Below are 21,274 nucleotides of genomic sequence, written 5' to 3'. Positions count from 1 at the left end.
GAGACGATGCACATTTGACAAACGGCCGAACGTGAACATCTGTCACACAAACACAAAGACCCAGAGCTCGACACAGAGAGACAACAAACCCAAGCAAAAATACAGTCAGGACACAACAGCAGAGAAGGAAAACAGAGACTGTGAGTCTGCTTCATGAACACTGACTACAGTTACAACAGGTTAAATGTTTATCTGGAAATAAACCCTCAGATAACAGGCTGATTAATGCACAGACTGCAGACCAACAAAAATGTAACACATGCAGACAACAAACAGAAATGTTTCAGGCAAAGTCTGTTAACAGGTACTGAACGAAGCTGCTGTCAGAGAAGGAAATGAGAAACTTACCGTCACAGAAGGCAACGCCGTTCTCTGCAGTGCATGAAGCATCGCCACAGGGGTTCGGTTCACATGGGCCAACATGTCCTTAAAAACAATGCACACTGATTCACACAACACGTCCTCCATGAATGACACACACCAGCACAACTTAGAAAGACACAAGAGGCTTTGGCTTTAGCCATCTCAAATATCTCTAAGACGGAAAAGACTGTGAGATGAGCACACTCACATGTATACACTGACATTATTAATTATACAGATGAACTGCTTAAAAGGTATAAGTGTGACGAATTCTCAATATAGGAACAGAAAACCAGAAACACAAACCGGAACATATTTACCAAGAGTTTAAAACAAAACACAACACAAAAATTCTTCCACTGGAATTAATATGAGCAGAGGAAAAAACACAAAAGTAAGTATTAGCTCCATTAACACACCAGAAAATTACAGTTAAAATAATAAAGAAGACAAACTGGGAACAAAACACAACCTGACACTAATAAAAACTGAGAGCTCAAGAAGAATAAACGTTCAATAAACCAGATCACAAAAGTAAAAAAAAAACAGCCAAAAACAAAATAGAAAAGAGATCCATGGAGGCAAAATAACAAATGAGACACGATGAAGAAAATATAGATAATAAATTATTTAAAACACCAACAGCAAAACAGACAAAATGTTCACTGTGATGTTGTACTGGAGTGGAAAAGCATCACAGTGTGAGGCTGAGAAGGATGCAGCACATGCAGCTACACTGTGTATACTACACTGTATACGGTGTACTAAAGAAAAAGAAAGAAAGACGTAGATTAAGAAGCATGTTGTTTCAAGTGTTTCTGTATTTTTTAAACTATATTTATTGTTAAGCTTCTCAAAAAACTGTGACGCCACGAGTGCAGTGATTGGTTGGGCTTACGACTTATCATCTTGTCAGCACAGTTAGGCTGAAATGTAAACACTGAGTCTGTGCTGGCATTGAAATTTTGCAAGATACAAGTAATGTAGATCCTGCGCAAGTTTCCAAAAGACGTCAACAAATTAACAGAAAGTGTACTTGTGAACTTATTATTTTTAAGGGGCTTAATGCTAAAATTCAAGTATTTTCTATTGTGCATTGATAAGCTGAGCCTCAGTGACACCTGTCATGGGTGAAAACCCAGCAATAACCAGAGTTTCACTCATTTAGCAGTTGTTAGCGGCAGCAAGGATTTGGGTTTGCTATGTGATCACCAGCCAGTCTCTAGGCCTTTACTTTTGAAAAGTAAAACTAAATACACACGACCAGCTGTTGCATGTACAGGGATAAAGGGATTCATATCTTACTTTTCCATCAGTCACTAAACTAAGAATAAAACCTTGCAGGTCACTAAAATCACTTCTGTTTCTGATTTTCTTCACTTAGTCGGGGTTAAACAGTTTCAGTGCACGTGTAAAAATCAAACTGATATCCGCACTGCCTGTAACACTGACTGTGCAATATGTCAAGCTGCGAATCGGCTCACAATCAAGTGTAGGAAAGTAAAAGAAATAAGACTTTATCACAGCTTTGGTAAATGTTCTGTTCTCATGTATACGAGGGTTTTTTTTTCTCTGCCTGAGCCCTTTAACCTGATGTTCCCTGACTCAGAAGACCATGGATGCATAGCTCCACGTAGAGTATCTGTAGAGCGGGAATCATACCACTGATGTTCTGATTGGTACCAACTGTACCTCCTGATCAATAAGACTTTAATATAAACGCCTTTTGATCATTTATTTAGTTTTTGCTCTCTTTAAACTTTGTATCTGTTTGTGACACACTTCAACATTTAACTGTTTCTATTCTTGACATTTAATGTCTGTGTTCATTTTTCTTTGCACAGTTTGAATGTTAGAAGAAGATCATAGCTCGCACAGGTAAAGTATCAACAACATTTAGGCTGGGTGGTTCCCACTCACAGGGTCTCATTACAGCCACAGGCCCACTGGGTGGATGCTTCTGCAGCCCTGCCTTACTTAGTTTTTCAGTGCGCTTTATAAATAACGTTTATTATTATTATTATTGCTTTGTTGACGGCACAAGTTAAACCATGCATGGAAAACAGTTTACAGGGTAAGGCAGCCGTTCCTGTAGTTTGGCATCAAATCAAAGAAGTCGCTTAGGTGAGAATGACTACGTAGACATGTAACGTGCTGCTAACAGTAAGTAGCAGCTAGCTTGGCACACGCTAACTTTTTCAGGTAACAATCATTCAAATCTGATGCACAGCTTAGTTTTTATTGCTGATGAATGATTAGATTTTTTGAATCCCACCAAGCAAAAGCAAGTATAAAGTTAACCATCTGTTTCAGGAACTACAATAAAGCAACAGTTTCCTCTCAAAGGTGCATATTTGCAGCAGCTAGCACATCAACACACCACCACCAAAACACACCTAGTGGTTATGATTATAGTGACACCCTTAAAAGTAATGAACTGAACATTTTAATTGGCACAAACAGCTACAGAGTACTTCATGTTGATTTGATACACTACCAAAGGACATGATATTTTAAATCCAGAGCAGAAAATCTAAATTGTGTCAAGAATATATTTACTAACCTTCAACAGGGCCTGATGTCTGAACAGAGGGTGGTGCAACTGTAATGGGAGGTGCTGCTAGTCCTGCCGGGACAACCGCAGGGGCCAGAGTTACAGGGACATCATCGGGGGTCTCTGGCACGCCATTAGGGTCCTCCTGTGGTCCTGTGGTGCTCTCTGTCACATTGCACTCAATGATGGGATAGGCCACTGGCAGATGCCTAGAAGGGCCTTCTGAAAAAGTCGTGCTGGCAGCAGATGAGTCAGAGTCTCCACTCCCAGGGTAAGAACCACTGCCACTACTACTTCCTTCTCCACTGTACTCCAACGGCCCCTTACCAAGCTCCGAAAACAGCGTGCCTGAGTCCTCTGGTGATGTGTTTTTAGATACCTTTGTCATTAGATCCTCAGACTGAAAGATAACACTGCCTCCTCCTCCACTTGTAGAGGACTCGTAGCCAGAAAGTCCTGATCCAGACAGAGAATGAAAACTTGAGCTTCCAAATCCAGACAGATATCCACCACTTCCCTCTGCAGAACTGTAGAGTAAAACCCCAGATGCCTCCTCCTCCACTCCAGACGATGACCCTGTCAGCTCAGTGAACCCTGAACCCACCAAAGTCACACCAGGGAAAAATTCAAAGACCCCTCCCGAGGCCGAGGCAGTGAGGTCCCCACTGAGGTCCCCACTGAGATCACCACTGACGTCTCCACTGAGGTCCCCACTGAGATCACCACTGAGGTTCCCACTGAGGTCCCCACTGACGTCTCCACTGAGGTCCCCACTGAGGTCCCCACTGAGATCACCACTGAGGTTCCCACTGAGGTCCCCACTGACGTCTCCACTGAGGTTCCCACTGAGGTCCCCACTGACGTCTCCACTGAGGTCCCCACTGAGATCACCACTGAGGTCCCCACTGAGGTCCCCACTGAGGTCACCACTGCAATCTCCATTAAGATCACAAATGAGAACGCCAGATCCTGAAATGTCCCCAGAGCCACTGAAGAAGTCTCCACTAAGCTCACTGTATTTACTGGAGGTGGTTGCATCAATCAGTTTATCATCTATCAATAAGATCTGAGCGTCTCCACTCCCTGAAAGCTCTCCTGACTGTCCACTACCACTTCCAGAGGAAAATTTGGATGGAAAACTGCTAGAGCCAGAAAACTCCTGACCAGTGACGAAACCAGAGGACATGTCTGTGGAAGAACCACTTTCTGTAGAACTGAAACCAGATCCAGACCAGGACGCATCCCCACTACCACTCAGCACTCCAGATCCCACATCAGATGAAAGGAAAGTAAGGATCTCTGTGCTTCCCTCTCCAGCTTCTTGAGGTCCTCCAGAACCTGAGTCCTCGCCTGAAGGAGTGGAGTCAGTGCCTGAAAAACAAATACTGATCGTGGACCCTTCTCCACTACCTGATCCGGAAACATCTGTACTACTGGGACCTGATTCTCCGCTGGGTAGGTCAGCATGCGCACTGCCAGCCAGGTCTCCAGAGCCAGAGGAAGGGAGGTCTTCAGAAGCAGAGCCATCTCCAGAAGTAGCCTTATCTCCAGAACCAGAGGAGAAAATCTCGTCTGCAGACAAACATGGCTGTCCAGATCCAGACGATTCTCCAGAGTGACCTCCAGATGTGTAATCTACTACAGAAGTGTCTCCTGAGCCTGAACCAGAGCCTGAATTCTCTACATTGATGGGAGGAGATATGGAGGGAACAGCTGAGAACAGAAATTGAAAGTTAAGCTTAGAAACAAACGGGAACAAATGGGTAATCCAGTCATGCTCTGAAGGGAACTCACCAGGTCGTAACAAATGGGTAGCTGATGTCAGATTTAGTAGAGCCTCCTCAATTTCTGTGACGTTCAGTCCAGTTTCATCTGCAATAAGCCGAACGTCAGCTGTGAAAATGTAAGTGAATGATGATCATGGTGGTTAAGAGTCAAGTATAAGGTATAAATCGTCAATATAAGAATCCCTGTTTGGGAGAAAGACAAATGAATTTTCTGTCCCCTGGTTGCCAAAATTGGGAGAATAGTTTAAAAAGCAAATGTGTAGTTAGACCTCAGAGGGTTAATGAATAGTAGAGACATTCAGAATTACCTCTGAAACAGTAAGCATCAAATCTGGCATCAAGTTCAGGATAGCCAGTCTGGTGATTGTACACAGTGTGCACTCCTATTTTCCCCGCTCCGCACTCCGCACGTGGATTGTTGATGGGATAGCGCACACTGCGATCTAGTAGCCAGCCTGCACGGCACTTGTCAAAGCCCATTTTCCAGGCAGCATAGAGATGTCCTGTGGAGGCCGCTGTGGTGTTCTGCTCTTGACAGCTACGAACAGCCTCACTGTAAGTGAAACCTTCAGCTGATTCAATGTGGAAAACCTCTCCTGTGGAACAGATGACAGTGAATAACCAAAATCTATACAATATTACAAAGTCATAACTAAAACTTTAGGCTTTTATCACCTTTGAGCCCGTCAGTGTAGCAGTACACATCGTATCTCTCGTGTGCTGGCCTCAGACCGTAGGATCGAACCCCGGGTCGATCTCCCAGATCTCCAACACAGCTTTCTCGAGGGTAAGCGATAGGATACCTACACAAGAGCACCCAACTATAAAACCTGGTTTAAAACAGAAATCTCTTCACTTGCTCCAGAATAGCAATCCAGAATTACCTTACAGTCTGATCCAGTAGCCAACCTGCGTCACACTGCTGGTATCCAGCTTCATACGCTGCCTGCAGCTGCTGAGGCGTGGCGATTGAGCCTCCAACACTCTGGCAGGCTTGTTGGGCCTCGACAAAGGTGAAAGCGTAGCGGCCGGCAGCTGAACGGTAATGGAAGACCACGCCTGTAGAGGAATCAGGAGAGACTACTGTGGGTTGAAATCCTGGAACGTCATTATTAGGGAATCTCTCTGGTCCTTCTTCAGTTATTATAGCATGCATCAGCGGCTCATTTACTGACCGCTTGGAGGTATCACAAAGCCTTTGTGTGGCTCCCTGCCAACATCCGGCTGTGCTGTGGCTGACTGTATCAGATCAGTGACAGACTCGGTGATGTTTGGCGGCTCAGCCAGAGGCGGGTCGGTGGGGCTTTCTGTGTAGGTGAAGTCCACGTTAGTAGGCATCATAGTCTCCACCTCTCCGGCAGCCTCACTCTCTGTCGTCGTGCTCCTGAAGAACACCTCTGGGCTCTGTGTCACTGTGGTGACTCGCGGCACACCGCTGCCCTCTTCTGTCATGCCTGAGCCGTCTTCATCAGTCGATTCTGGAGGTGACAGAGGAGATGACGTCTAAAGGTGAGTTTTTAAAGAATCTTCTGGAGGAGCTGGTTTGAGCAAGCCACCTATAGGCCATAAGGTTAACGCATTAGCCTGGGAATCTGCCCTGGAGCCGTTTACCCAGTCTAACCCAGTCTAACCCTAGCCCTAGTCTTTTAATTAGGCCTTATCCACTCACAGTATTCAATGATACACATGTCATTGAAAAACTTACAATATGGTGTATTATTTATATAAAATCCCAAAATGTCATGTTGTGGTCAAAGTGTCACAAAAAGTAATTAGATTGCTGTTACTTTCCCGTAAGCACGCTGCGTTACTAAAACTTGATTTTGTTTGTGAGCGTCTCTCATGACAACGACGTACGAGCGTGCGACGTCCGTGGTAACAGACGTGTGCAGATCAACAACGGATAATATGGAGTGCAGGAGAGAGTACCACCGTGCAGCGTTTACAGCGTGGAAGTAATCACATTACTTTGAGTTTGATTCAGTAAAAAGTGACACAAACATTAGCGTCTGCTGTTCACTCTGTGTGGGAAGAAAACTTCTTTCTACAGCGAAAAGTTAAACTTCAAATCTGAGCGAGCAGCGAGCACGCCGCCACGGGAACGTGACATTCACAGAGAAACCCCCGGATCCTCCCACTGACATGACCGCTGTGGGCAAACCTCCACCCGCCCCACTCCTGCTAAACACAGACAATAGATTTAAGAGCTGCTGAGTCTTCGATTCTATTCATTTTTACTGTTTTACTTGCATCTATTTGAAAGAGTATAAACACAAAACATGATTTTATTTTATATGCTGGAATATGCAGAACATAGGTTTAAATGTTAAACACATTTCTTCAAGTCAAAGACTGTTGATATCATTTAATGTTTGCTTGATGCATAAAGTTAAAATTAATAAAACATTTTTTTCATTTGATTCAGTTTTGTATGATGGATTATGCAGAAAAAATAGAATTGGGCTGAAAGTTCTGTTGCTTTATTACGTAAGTAATAAAGTAACTAATTACTTTTGAATTACCTTTTTCAAGTAACTTGACCGACACCACCTACATGTTAGAACTACAGGAGCTGCTCAGTGAGGGAAACCCTTGCCATGAAGCTTCCAGTGCAGTTTTTGTGCTGATGTTAATGCCAGAGGAGCTCTGGGAAGCTCTGGGAAGCTGCAGTTACTGCGTCAGTGGAGTACTGGTGTGTTTTAGACACCATGCACCACAGCACTGGCTGACCTCTCTCTGTAACTTAAGTGGTCTGCCACTTTCGGGCTGAGTTGCTGTGGTTCCTATACACTTTTACTTCGCAAGGGGATAGAAAGTTCAGCTGATGTGTAGCATTGGCGTCCTATTACAGTACTACACTCAGTGAGCTCTTTAGAACGACTCTTTTTTCACAGATATTTGCAAACTGCATGATAGTTTTGCACCATTCGGCCACGTGATCCAGTATTGATCAAGTGAATAATGCCACAGTCCCACATTTGACTGTGGCATTATTATGTCAGTGGCTAGAGACCAGTCAGTGACCTTCTGAATGGTAAACTGGTTGGTGAAACCCTCTTTACTTTTAGATTGCTGCAATTGTTCGTAGTTTGCAGATAAGATCTCAACTTGTCTGCTAGCAAGTGTAACCGCTCACCCTTCGAGCGGTTATAAGACTGTAAACAATGGCACACAAACAGTAAAGGGAAATTATTGGCCTTCAGAGTAAAAGCTCTGTTCCACAGTTGCATCTTTTACATTGAAGACAAACAGTCCCTGTCTGTGGTTTGTGTTGGTGCAGCAAGCTGCTAGCAACCAAGGGAATCACCAGGAGGTTTCTGCTGCAGAACTGTCTTTCTGACCAGTGTCAACAGAAGGCCCCTCCAACTCTGGTGACAGGTGATTGATCACACTCTCTTGATCAGTGTGTGCAGGACATGACAATCCTACAGCCCCAGAGAAACCGTGGCATCTCTGGGGCTGTAGGATTCAAAGATTCAGAGGTTTGTACTTTAATCTGTTTAGTATATGTAGGTTCTAGTAATATGCAACTGTTTCCTGCACATGTAAAATGTGGCAATACATAGCTAGTGAAAGTACAGATGCACACTTGTGTGCTTTTATTGTGTGAGCGATACCTGTGTAACAGAAGGCGTCACAGCGAGACTCGGGAAGAGGATATCCTGTCTGGTTTGCGTGAAGATAAACAGTCCGTACCCCGATCAGCCCGCCTCCACACTGTGGCCTACGAATGTTGATGGGATAGCGGACACTCCTGTCTGCGAGCCAGCCAGCGTTGCAGACATCCATCCCTCCTTGCCAGGCCAGGTACAGCTGACCTGTAGTGGCCAGCTGAGCACCCTTATTAGAGCACGCCAACACAGCCTCTGAGAAGGTGAACTTCTCTGCAGTCGCAGTGTAGAAAACTCTGCCTGTCTCAGATAAAGAGCTTTGTGAGAAAAATAAAGAATACAAATCATGAAAGGATGAGTTTAAAATCCATTAAAGTGTACCTGTCATCTTCTCAGCAAAGCAGTAAACATCATAAGTCTCATTGAGATCCCTCACGCCGTAGGTCCTGACTCCAGGCAGTTCTACTTTGTCACCATAGCAGTTCATACGAGGACTCTGGATTGGGTACCTGTGGTTAAACAAAGTAATGTGAAGAAGAAAACACTGAAAACTAAACTCATGTTTGCTGCTGTACAGAAGTTTAACATGAGCACATTGTGATCTGCTCACATTAGCTTTGTCCTTTCAGACCACAATTCGTTGATTTCACGTTTTTCCTTAAATCCACAGTAAAGTGTTTTAAAAACACATTTCAAAGAAGTTGAGAGCAGACTGGAAAATATGTCTATTTTAAGAAAACTCCCAGTACGACGAATTGTATTAACTGCTAAACATGCCCAGGAAAGAAAGGAGAGGCTTGGTGCTTCATAAGTGGGAATGGAAAGAAATAATATTTCTCTATAAACTATTACAAGTAATTTGGGGATATCATAATCTGCAGTCTTGCAGTCTCTGTTCTAATTTATCCCAAAGTTGTCATATCAGGTTAAGCTCAGGACTCTGTGCAGGCCAGTCAAGTATTTCCACACCAACCTCAGTCATCTTTATCGACCTTGGTTTGTGCACTGCTGCGCAGTCATGTTGGAACAGGAAGGAGCCATCCCCCAAAACTCCAAAATGTCTTGTTATGCTAAAGCATTAAGAGTTTCTTTGACTGGAACTACGGGGCCAACTCCAGCCCCGCACCATAATCCCCGCTCACCAAACTTTACCAGCTCTTAATCAACATTTTTTTGATTAAGATGCCAAATTACAGTTTTTTACTGAACAGAAAAATGAGTTTTAGTCCTATGTTGTTCTGCTTGGTTAATTCTGACCTCAGCGCTGGCTTAAACTTAAGTTTAAAAAAGTGAATTTAGCCATTTTCGTTTTTGGCAGATTTCTCAAATAGGTTTCTTTTCTTGCTTTTATGAAGGGCCATGTTATAAATTTTGGAAATAAAACTAGTGAGTAGTTGCTCCTTGGGTGGGTGCTGACCTGACTGTGTGATCAGAGAGCCAGCCAGCGTCACACTGGTGAAAACCGTCATCGTACGCCGCTTGGAGCTGTTCGGGTGAAGCCATTACTGCACTATTCTGGGTGCACGCTGCCTTCGCCTTTTCAAAAGTCAAACTGTAGCGTCCCATGATGGCCCTGTAGTGGAACACAGTGCCTGGAGAGACAAAAAGTGGGATAACAATAAGAAAGAGCGATGGTGCGATGTGACCAAAAAATCCATATAATTTTGGTCATTTTGTCAACACTATCACATAAAAGTAAAAAATCAAAAGAAAAGGTATCAACTCCTGCCTCGCAGACATCATGTGTCACTCATACCTTGAACCTGGACGTGCACGATGCTGTGGTTGTCCTCGATGTCGTGCTGAACCTCACAGCGATACACTCCCGTGTCACTGGAACGCAGCTCAGATATCCTGATGCTAGCGTTTGTCGGGGTCCCAGGATAAGCTACCAGCTGGACTCTGTCCTGGTAGTTCTCAGTGATATGCACTTTCCCCCCCTGGGCAACAATGATGGTTGTGGCCTTTTCTTTAGTCACAAAGCTCCATTTGATCCGATGAGACAAGGGGGCAATGGTGGGAGCGCCAGGGTCGTCAACAGTGTGATCCTATGAGAGGCGACATCATTTACAAACGTTTTCGAGGGTTTATAGACACAAACATACGTACATACATGTCAGGTAGTTAAAGTAATATGACAGGTTCAATCTAAGCTTCTGTTACTTTATTTGCTGACTAAGCAGCTGTACTGTTGTTTTGATGTCAGGTCTGCTGAGATTACTGATCTATTGCATTCTGTGTAGTGGTTAACACGTGTGCTCCTAACGCTAACGCTGAAGCTAATGATGTCATGGTGGCTAAGGCCTTCTTTTATATGGCACACAAAACAAAAGTGTAGTTTGCCATTTACACACCTCAAAGTGGCACGGTAACATCAGCGTTCCCCCCAGCAGAGGGCGCTGTGGACCCTCCAGGAGAATGATGACACTCAGTACATCCTCTGGGTCTGTGAAGGTCAGACATGCACACAGTGTAGAAAGACAAGACTGCTACACGCCAGTGCTGACTGATGAGGACACTGGAGAGAAACTGTAAGCTGCACTTCTTACCCATATAGGACTGCTGCTCATAAACATCATATGTGGCTGAGGTGACAGTCACATACAAAGCCATCAGCACCGTCCCCCGGATCATGTTCATCCTAAAAATCAAACAGGAAAATTAGCAGGAACACGACTGTGACTCGAACTCTTCGTCACACTTGGACGCTGATGTTAAATGCTAATCCTTTTTTTTATGTCCTACCTTTAGAAGTGAAAAAAGAGAACTTAATCTAAACTGTTGAAGAACAGGTCAATTAAAATGAGACCACAAAGGTATTATAACCTCAGTTTCTTACTTCCTGCAGTCCATAGCCTGAGTGTGTAAAACGTGCTGTACTGAGATGCTGTAGCACTACGAGGCTGGTTCTGATCATTTATTCAAATGATCACAGAAAGATTTCAGGTTCTTTGTCTCTGGTAAAGACTATACTTATCATAATAATTCAGTAATAATAAAAATTACACTGAAAATATTAAAATTACACTGAAACAAAAACTACTGCAGCTAATCTGAACTGATAATGGAAATTATAAACCCCCCAAATTTCAAGTATAAATACAAAGCTGTAGTAAGTCGTCAGTCCAGTGACCAATATATTCGCACAGGTGACCTTTTGATGGGCGGAGCAGTGGAACCGTGCAGGGACTGATTTGTGCGTTTAGAATTTACATGTTTTGTTTGGAGGGAACATTTTACCTTCTTTTCTTGTTTATTTCAGTATTAATAAAGCTACTTTTTGGATTATTCATTTATTTATTTGAGATGTGCCAAATCCCACAAGACTTAACTTTACTTCTAAGATTTTTTTTATGTTCGCTGGAAGAGACATTTTGATTTTTAACATACTTTTTTCTTTAAATTTGTATTTGTTTGGCCGAGTGTGTGAGAGAGATACACACTGGAACGTCCTGGAAACGTGGTTACAGTGGAAAAAAGAAGCCAGTTTCTCTCTGTTTCCCTCCCCACCATTGTGGGGTTTTTATTTAAATAAAATGATTGTTGTTTTCTGAACAGAGGCTGCTGCTGTTCTGAGTAAATGAATCGCTGCATTTGCAGCGGGAAGAGGCTGCCGTTAAAACAGCACTATCATTTTTTCTGCTTCTCTTAGTTCAGCCAACATTATTAGCAAACTTGCTCATGAGCCAAATAAATAAATAAATGGCTCTTATATAAACGATCGGTGAAAGGCTCAGCCTGTCCTTAAAGCTTAAACTGGCTCACATACAAATAGACATTTGATATTTTCTACTTTAATTATTTACTTCGTGCTTCATGTTTTCTACTGGTAAACTTTTGCGTTTGGCTTTTTGGAGGAAGTTGGTGAACAAATGGGCAGTAACTGCACGATCTGATTGGATGTCCAGATTTAGCACAGAATTTCACATAATGCTTTTTTTCTTTCTTTCTTTGAACCCCTAAAGCTGGAGGGTCGATGTCTGGGCTAAGTGACAGCTCATTAGCACTGAGTTTGTGTGAGTGGTGCTGGTGGCCAGCTCCACACTGCATTCATTCAGCCGCTGTGATAAAGTCTACTCCCACAGAGACTGGGCCCATAAGACCAGATCTGTTCCCCGTGAAGCCTGTGTTATGGCAGCTCTGACGACACCAGGTCTGTGTAAACAGCACTGCGTAGATTCCAGAGTCCGCCCTTTCCATCGCGTCCTAACACTGCTCACATTCAGGCCAGAGACCGGAGTGCGACGTGATGGAGGGAGGCCAGTCAGGCCTTTGATCCTGGACAACGACTGAATTTATATTTTTTTACATGAGGCAAAACGTTCATGTGATGCACCAGGTGTAAAAATGTCATGTTTGTTACAGGTAATGACTGTGTTGTTCAACCATGGGAGGAAATTAAGGTGTGAGATAGGATGGCTGAGCCCCAATACTGTGCTCTTCAGTGAACTAGCTGACGTTAAGTAATGTTCAAATATGGACTCGGAGTTCTGCTTCCAGGTATAGATGCATACAAGATGGTTTGGCCCACCACCCACCACTCTGCTTTACAAAGTCAACAAGGACAGTTTAAAATCCTTTTCCTGGTTACTTTTCTTTGACCTTAATGCTAAATGCTAATTGTAAAGGCTGCAGCTTCAGACAGATGCTGAATTACAGTAAACAATAAAAAAGGAAGAATTGATAAGTTTGATAATATTTTTGGTCTAAATGCTCTTTCATTTGCCTAAAAGCAAACACACTAAACTCTGAGAGTTAAAAACAGACCAGCTGACCAGAGAGGCTGTTCTCACACTTATTACTGGGCACGCATGAAAAAAGGGATGAACATGTTTGCACTGTGAAAAACAGAAACACCAGTAAGAGCCGAAGAGTCAGTGAACTGGTGCTACTTAATGCCACAGTTCTTCTGGTCTGAGGCGAAGCATCAAAAAATGAGCTTTAAGAAAGAGCGCTTAAAGATGTACATCCATGAACAGGAGTAATAAAAGGCTGCAGAGGCCATGAATGACAGCTGAATCATACTGAAGGAAACGCATCACCAACAAACGGCAGCACATAAAAAAGACGAGAGCCTCAACCAACCCAGTGTTAGTGATGTCATCACTTGTTGTAAGCACGGTTATAGTTGTAACCAGATTTGTTGAAGTGTCGCTACATTGTGACAGCAACATCTTCATGTTTAGGTTTTTCCACAATTACAATCCTCACATTGATCCATTTTCAGGTAGGAGAACTATACTTCCTGAAACCTGGGATTTTTTCACAGCCTCCTCCATGCCACAAGCAAAAGTCCTGGAATAACCCCTGCCTGTCTTACACTGTGGACATAGCGATCTGTTATACTTTTGATTTGATTATACTTGGCATAACATCTGGGGTGACAAAAAAAACTGTTATTCTTATTTATGGTCATGACTTTTTGTGTGTGTGGATGACTGAATGTAGTGTAAAGCGCGTTGGGGTCTTTAGGGACGAAGTAAAGCGCTACACAAATACAAATACAAATACAAATACAGGCCATTTTTACCATACTGCTGATATTTCAAGCAAACAATACATCAAACGATTTCTTTATTTCTGTAATTCTGGGCTAATACTTGTAACATTCTGAGCTATTTATATGTAATTTATCTCAGGGCAGTTAAATGTTTACTGTGAGATACTGTATCTTCCTTTAGTGATATTTTCTGTAATTCTTACATACAGATATATAATGAAGACAACACTAAATACAAGTATGCAGATCAGCACCAGAAGGTTAAATAGACTTGAACTTATCTGGGGTTTTCACAGGTATAGTTTATGATGTAAAAACACAGAATTTGTTGTGAAAATAAGATTTAAGGAAAAGCGCCCAAATAACATATATGCATGAGTAAGAGCATCCATCCTTCCTCAGAAAATATGCCCGAAAAAGCCTTGCAAAAAAGCAAATTACTCACCTGTTGTAGAAAGACTGGCACACCTGTGGCTGTTAAATCCTTCTTCACGGTGTGCTTCTTGAGCTCCAAGCTGAGAGTTTAAAAGTCCCGGCGAACAGCAGGAGCAGAGAGCTCAGGATGCTCAGCTGTGTGCAGAGGAAGGAGCCTGAAACCAGGTCTGGCTGTCAAACCTCAGGGGGGGCACGTCACCATCAAGCTGCTCAGAATGAGGTCTGGACAGGTCTGATACCTGCTTTCAAAGTAAGAGCACATGGAGCAGATGGTGACTTCAATTGCTTCTCAGAGGCAGGATTGCTGCTGATGAAGTTTTTCAGCCACAGTAAAATGATTTTAGAAGAACTGATAAAAACTCTCGTAGTGGGATTTATCTCTGCACTCCAGGTTTAGTCATAATCACACATTTCACTGCATGGATTTGTTTTCATTATGAATATAATAGAAACATAAGAAGTTCATGTGATGATACATGGAAACCTATAAGCTGTCCCACATGGTTTTGGACAAGTGATGATGTAATTACTATGAGCCCTTAAAATGGCAAAAAAAAAAGCTGTGTTGTTGTCTTAAAATAATAATATTGGCATTACTATTCAAGTATGATTTGTAACATTTCAATCAGGGGGTCAGCGAGCTTATTTTAGTTACTTAACGTTATTGTATATTCTGGAATTTAACTTGTGTCCAAAAAAGTGTCATAGTTATAAAGAAAGTAAAACAGAATCATGCCATGCTTTTATTTTGAAAGAACGGTGCAGGGTTTTTAGGGGGTTGGTTCGTGATTCGTTTGATGGGAGTGTAGAGGGGAAACGGGTGGAGCTGGAAGGATGTGCAGCATCCCACAGACATGGTGAAAATGACTTGGTGCTATTCTTCAGCTGATGTTCACAATCAGACGTGTTCGGCAGACGCAGTGTCTCAGAGATGAAGTGACAGTAAATGCGAGGGTATTTCTGAGCCAAATATTTCACACAGCAGGATTTATGATAAAAAACTAAACCTTTAATCAGATAAAGTGAATAATGGCACCCTACAGATTCCTTATGGTTTTCTGCTGTCCTGACGTCAAACCTGGACTCATTAATGGACCTTGCCATCAGGCCTCACCCCCACCTTCTCTGTGTTTGATTTCACTCCTGAAAAAGTATAAAGGACCTCTACACTAGGAACAAAGCTGCTCTTTCACTGCTCGTAGGGCAGAAATTACAGAGCGTTCACATGGCTAATGGGTTGGTGCCATTGACACTCATGATTGGGATCTAGCTTGAGTTTGAGTAATGATGGTAATACTCTTTTCCTCCAGCAACACAAATTATGATTTTAACAGTTTGCTGCTCAGGTGTATGAATGCTGTGATGGGAGGCTGATGGATGCAGAGTGGGAGCACTGGCCTGACTGGATTTGAATCTGAATGGTGTACTGTAACCAGACTGCCTGGATTTTGCTTCAAAGAGGAGGGGGAGGAGGCCCCGGCTGCGCCTGTATGCCCGGAGTTTCAGCACTTGTCCCTGTTTTCCATGTTTAGAGTTTTCCATTTTTAGGCTATTTATCCACAGTCTTTGGAACGAGGTGTGTCTACAAGTTGGGCTATTAATGCTGGACCCAGAGTGAGGTAAGATGACCAAACTGTAAGACTCAAGCCCTACGCTGGAAAACTGTCATGAACCTGAAGAAGCAGCTTTGTAATGCAGTGACATAAGAATAACGGTAAACTGTGAGTTATTCATGCACCTGTGGCTGTTACAGGCACATTATAATTGTAATTCTGTCGTCTCTGAGCGCACACACACACACACACACACACATCATGGATCGATGACAGAGTTTCGGTTCAATCCTTGGGGATCAGGAGACATTTAACTTTATTCATAAGCTCCTTTCACTGCAAAGGCCACCTTAGACAGTGCTGTTGTCTGAGAGTTGCATGACACAGAATAAACCAGTTTGCTTTGTCTTCACCTCTCTGTGTATGTACGCCACTTTGCTGAGACTGAAATAAAACTGAGCACTCAAATAGAGCCTTGAGTGCTCAAATTGAGCAGAAAGCACTGTATAAGTACCAGGCTACCTAACATGTAACAGCTTTGTAGGAGGTGGTGATCTGTGAGTGAGCAGATCCCCTGTGGAAACAATCCAAACCTTCACACTCTACCAGCTGAGTTATACCGACTCTTTCTCAGGCAGAACATCACACCGTAATATTTCCCAAAGAGAAGAAAGGCCAACATGCAAAGAAAAAGCAATGCTTACAAAAATACCTGTGCATGTGGATTGGGCCTCAATTTATGCATGTGTGCCCTAACAGAGAAACGGTGAGACACTATAGTCTCTCATGTGGTGATTAAAAACACATTTGTATGGAGCAGCTGCTGTTGGTGACGCACTGGAGATCAGTCGGCAGGTGCAGATGGCACAGTGCACAGAGACCATGCCTGAGTCCAACTGAACGTGCCGGGCCCACCTTATCAAATGGTCACTTTACTATACGAACTGGACTCTGCAGGTCAAACCCTCTTGTGCACTCAGATCAGCTGATCTGGGAGAGGGCGCTGCTCTGGTGGCGATCAGCATTGACCACGGTACAGATCACCTAGTGTGAGTCACTCTTTGTCTGTGCTGGTTCTAGCTACAACTGACCATGTCTTTGGTACTGGTTCAGTCCAGAACCAGGAGCCTCAAACCTTTTGAATTTGACAAACTGGAGAATAAATTTCACATTAATTTTTTTTAAATCACAGTTTCAGTAGAGCGGCTTTAGTTTGCAACTCCTCCTTGTTTTCCTGTGTTAAAGGAAATAGCCATCAGTGTTTCAGCAGGGAAGCCTTTATGAAGCTTTGTTTAGCGTTTGTTCATTTTTTTAGTTGTATTTGTTTTATTCACTATGTGAGCTGATATTGCATTTCAAACAAAGAGCAAAGAAAAAGCTGATAAAGCTTCACCTGTCCTAAATGAATGTTTTACTTTAACACAGACACAGCTGTTATATATGTTTGATGAGTTTCGAGCTACTTCCATTTGATCTTTTGAGACCTGAGAAGCTGTAGTCAGGAAGTCTGCCCTCCAGTGCTTTTGTTAGAAACCCCCCCTGGAGAACTTCTCCTGGAAGCAGAGCCTGTTTATTTTTGCTTGCTATGTGGAAGAGTGGAACTACAACAAATCTCTTGTTGGAGTCTAAAATTTAATCCGGTCAAACAGAACAAGTTAAATTTGATGTTTTGTGTTTATTTTTGGATTTTTTTAGGAACTGAGGTGTTGCAGAGTTTACAGCATCAAGCTTAAAAGGAAAAACAAACACCGGCATGAAGTGACTTTGGCCAAGGACTCTGTAGTCCACAGGAACACAAAGTGTTTAGTCAGTGGGAGAACATTTACTAAAAGAAAACTATGTGCACACCACATCAAAATAAAAGGAAACGTTTTATTTCACATTTGTGTGATCAATGGATCCCCAGTTTGATCCCGGGAGGAGTCCAAAACAGGCAGCCCAAAGTAGCATTAGGCATCTTCTTGATCATCTTCTTAGAGGGACGCTACCAAATCTGGGTCAGGCACATTTGATGATGATTGAACTCATGTGGGGGTTTTTTTAATGCAGTGCAAAAAATAAAAATACACACACACATATATATATATTGCCCGTAGTGCTGCATTAACATCATCTAGCAGACCTTCTGAGGGTACTTCACGTAATCTTGGTAACCGGCTACAGGGGATCCAGGTTTCAAGCTTGGCCATCCGTCATTGTGGATGTTGGGTATCGAAGAATCCATAGGTCCCTCATCCTATTCATGTAGCCCCTTCCGCCGGGGTTGCGTAGTAGCATTCCAACAACGCCCTGTTTTCGTCTCTTGCCCACCGATGCCTTCTTGTTCCAGTAGCCCACTTTTTGTCAGGGTGCCCTGGTTCCTCAACACCTGACGCGGACCTTGTTGATCCGGGCGACGTCCGAGCCGGCATGCCTTCATATTTATCTGTCTCGCTCATGTCTGCGGTAGGCTTGCTTAGCATAGGGGGTCTAGCCTTAGGACCCTTACTGGATACAGACGCCCCAGGCAGGAATCGGACTTGCGATCCTCTGTTCCAAAGGCGTGTAGTCTAACCACTACGCTATCCAGCTGGTGTAACATCCAAGGTGTAACATCCAAGAATACATTGGGAAGATGGCCCCAACTGACCGAGTGCTCAGTGAATACCTCAGGCAGCAGAAACCCAAGAAAGAGGAGGGAGACGAGGAACCATCATAGAAGGACAGGCCCCTGCACGGTATGTACCACCGGCAGATAGAGGAGGTGGCTGATATCCAGAAATCCTACCAGTGGCTGGACAAAGCTGGACTGAAAGACAGCACAGAGGCACTAATCATGGCAGCACAAGAACAAGCTCTGAGTACAAGATCCATAGAGGCTGGGGTCTATCACACCAGACAAGACCCCAGGTGCAGGCTGTGTAAAGATGCCCCTGAGACAATCCAGCACATAACAACAGGGTGCAAGATGCCAGCAGGCAGGGCATACATGGAACGCCATAACCAAGTGGCCAGCATAGTGTACAGAAACATCTGTGCCAGGTATGGCCGCAAAGTCACGAGGTCAACATGGGAGACGCCTCCAAGGGTGGTGGAGGATGACCGAGCTAAGATCCTGTGGGACTTCCAGATACAGACGGACAAAATGGTGGTGGCTAACCAACTGGACATAGTGGTGGTAGACAAACAGAAGAAGACGGCCGTAGTGATCGATCCCAATGACAGCAACATCAGGAAGAAGGAACACGAGAAGCTGGAGGAGTACCAAGGGCTCAGAGAAGAGCTGGAGAGGATGTGGAGAGTGAAGGTAACGGTGGTCCCAGTGGTAATCGGAGCACTCGGTGCGGTGACTCCCAAGCTAGGCGAGTGGCTCCAGCAGATCCCGGGAACAACATCAGAGATCTCTGTCCAGAATAGCGCAGTCCTGGGAACAGCCAAGATACTGCAGGACCCTCAAGCTCCCAGGCCTCTGGTAGAGGACCCGAGCTTGAGGGATAGATGGAGACTGTTTCCTAAATCTAAAAATACTTTTTAATGTGTCATCATGACAGTGTAGTCACAGTTTTGTCAGCCAATATATCATTTTAAACATCCAGCTACCTTCCCGTTTAAATGAGATTGGGTAGTTAATCTGTTTATGGTGTTTGTCACAGAGCTGCGTGTCCTGTGGAGGACAGAGCAGACCTTCTTCTGCTGGGCCAAAATCACAGCTAATAAAACACAAGTTCCCTCAGCCAGACCACTGCTGGGTCCACTCCCAGAGTCACTGATTACTCTATCAAGGCACTACTGTTGAGACATGTGTCCCCACCCTTTACAAGAAGTCTTATAAGTGTTTTGTATGACTTTCTGACCCCAAACTCATTGAAGTGGGCCAAACAGGATGTGTTTACAGGTAGTGGCAAAATAGCTTAAAGCTACTCTAGCTTCTTCATAAAGGGAACCCTTTGGATAACTAGCACAATTTTCACCTGTATTTATTTTTATTTTATTTCTTTTTTTCTAGTATATGCAAAAAATATAAATGAGGAAGTCACTCTACCTGTTTAGACACAGGCACAGTAATGAATAAACATAAATGATTTCAGGTAATTTTATAACGATATCACTAATGGCTACCGCAGACCTGATTATTCACAAATACGTTTCTGACCTGGTATTTGGTTTCGGCCATAAATGGCTGCATGTTTGGAAGAAAGGGTGGAGTGCTAAGCTATTAGCTGATGCTAACAATGGTTAGCAAGTGGTGCGTCCATGTAGGGTGCATGCACAGACACACATAAACAGAGTAGCTAAGTAAGATACAAATATAATGCTTAACTTTCACTCACCAAAAAGCAGAAATCTTCTTCCACAATATGTCAAACATTTGTTCTATAATTCATTTTAAAAAATCAACCAACAGCAGGCCCAGAGCCGCAATTTCATGGAAAAAGGCCTAAAAAACAGCTGTTAGCTAGTCTACACCTATCAAAGTGGCCACAGCTAAACCAATAAGCTTAACCAGTATCCAAATGGTAGACTTGTGAACTTTTGGGACAAATCAAATATCTTACCTTGTGTTATCTCGTAAAAAAAAAAATTCACCCGTTGAACAGTTTAAGAGGAAAACTACCTACTGAGGAGTGTTTGACATTTTAATACTAGAGTCTATGTGAACTGGTTCACTTTCCATTGGTTTACTGCGATGGCCAGAATCCTTATGAGAATATTATAATGAAATTATAATAGAACAGATGGTTAATTGGTGTTTCTGAACAACAGTCAGTTAGTGGAATTAAACTTCTGAGGTGTCAGATATTTAAATCATTATTGGGGGATTTTTTAATGCTCATTTCAAGATATCATCTCTATCAGTGATGAACTGAAGCTTATCGTTGCAATCAACTTGTGCTATGATCTCCAAATCCACGGTAGGATACATTGATTGTGTTTTTCTAAAAAAAGAGGAAATCCATCATCTCGTTCAGCGACTTGGAGACAGGAAGCACAGCAGCAGCAGGCTGGTGTCCAGCGGCACAAAGACTGGATCTGCATTCATAATGAAACCTCTTGACGTGTGCTGACCTACTGCTGTAAGTCACAGAGAGTGTAACGCCCCTGACTTCGGCAAATGGAAGCCATATGAGGGTGGAGGGCAGCAGAGGCCTCCTCACAGAGGGTCTTTGTGGCAGACGCTCGTAGTAGTGAAAGAGAATACGATCATTTAGATTTATTTGAGTGAATGTGTGACAAAAGATGTCTCTTCACCTGACAGCCCGTTTTACTCTATACACTGACAACTAAAAGGTAGTTTTATTTTTTACCAGCAATATTTGTGGATGTGGGCGCCCCCACTCCTCTGCACGTTCGCTTACAGAAGAGCCTTGTTACCACCCTGTTGAGCCTGCTGTTAATAAAATGCTCTTTTCATAGCAGTCCTCTGCAACCGCCCATTGGCCTGGACACAAGTATGTAACCGAGTATCCCGTGGTTACAGGGTCCTGTCTGCA

The 21,274-nt window shown here is 43.3% G+C and overlaps 1 protein-coding gene across 2 annotated transcripts in view; it reads right to left on the bottom strand.

Annotated features, from left to right (window-relative positions):
- LOC146719200 (aggrecan core protein-like) overlaps positions 1 to 20,233 on the bottom strand; it is a 33,138-nt gene extending 12,905 nt beyond the window's left edge. For both annotated transcript variants that reach the window (XM_085461536.1, XM_085461527.1), the window contains exons 1-15: positions 20,114 to 20,233; positions 14,261 to 14,489; positions 10,865 to 10,956; positions 10,670 to 10,761; positions 10,072 to 10,363; positions 9,733 to 9,907; positions 8,697 to 8,824; positions 8,322 to 8,615; positions 5,880 to 6,182; positions 5,589 to 5,763; positions 5,380 to 5,507; positions 5,013 to 5,300; positions 4,712 to 4,810; positions 2,927 to 4,630; positions 349 to 426 (exon numbers count right to left, since the gene is read on the bottom strand). In XM_085461536.1, coding sequence (XP_085317662.1) covers positions 349 to 426; positions 2,927 to 4,630; positions 4,712 to 4,810; positions 5,013 to 5,300; positions 5,380 to 5,507; positions 5,589 to 5,763; positions 5,880 to 6,182; positions 8,322 to 8,615; positions 8,697 to 8,824; positions 9,733 to 9,907; positions 10,072 to 10,363; positions 10,670 to 10,761; positions 10,865 to 10,955 — 3,847 coding nt within the window. In that variant the 5' untranslated portion in view covers position 10,956; positions 14,261 to 14,489; positions 20,114 to 20,233. The remainder of the gene's footprint in view (positions 1 to 348; positions 427 to 2,926; positions 4,631 to 4,711; positions 4,811 to 5,012; positions 5,301 to 5,379; positions 5,508 to 5,588; positions 5,764 to 5,879; positions 6,183 to 8,321; positions 8,616 to 8,696; positions 8,825 to 9,732; positions 9,908 to 10,071; positions 10,364 to 10,669; positions 10,762 to 10,864; positions 10,957 to 14,260; positions 14,490 to 20,113) is intronic.
- Positions 20,234 to 21,274: the final 1,041 nt, after the last annotated feature.

Source organism: Copadichromis virginalis, linkage group LG1 (assembly GCF_057382275.1).
Source record: "Copadichromis virginalis isolate Kocher_CV1m ecotype Utaka linkage group LG1, C_Virginalis_male_GT1.1, whole genome shotgun sequence".
NCBI lineage: Eukaryota > Metazoa > Chordata > Actinopteri > Cichliformes > Cichlidae > Copadichromis > Copadichromis virginalis.
This window is presented reverse-complemented; position numbering and strand designations above follow the sequence as displayed.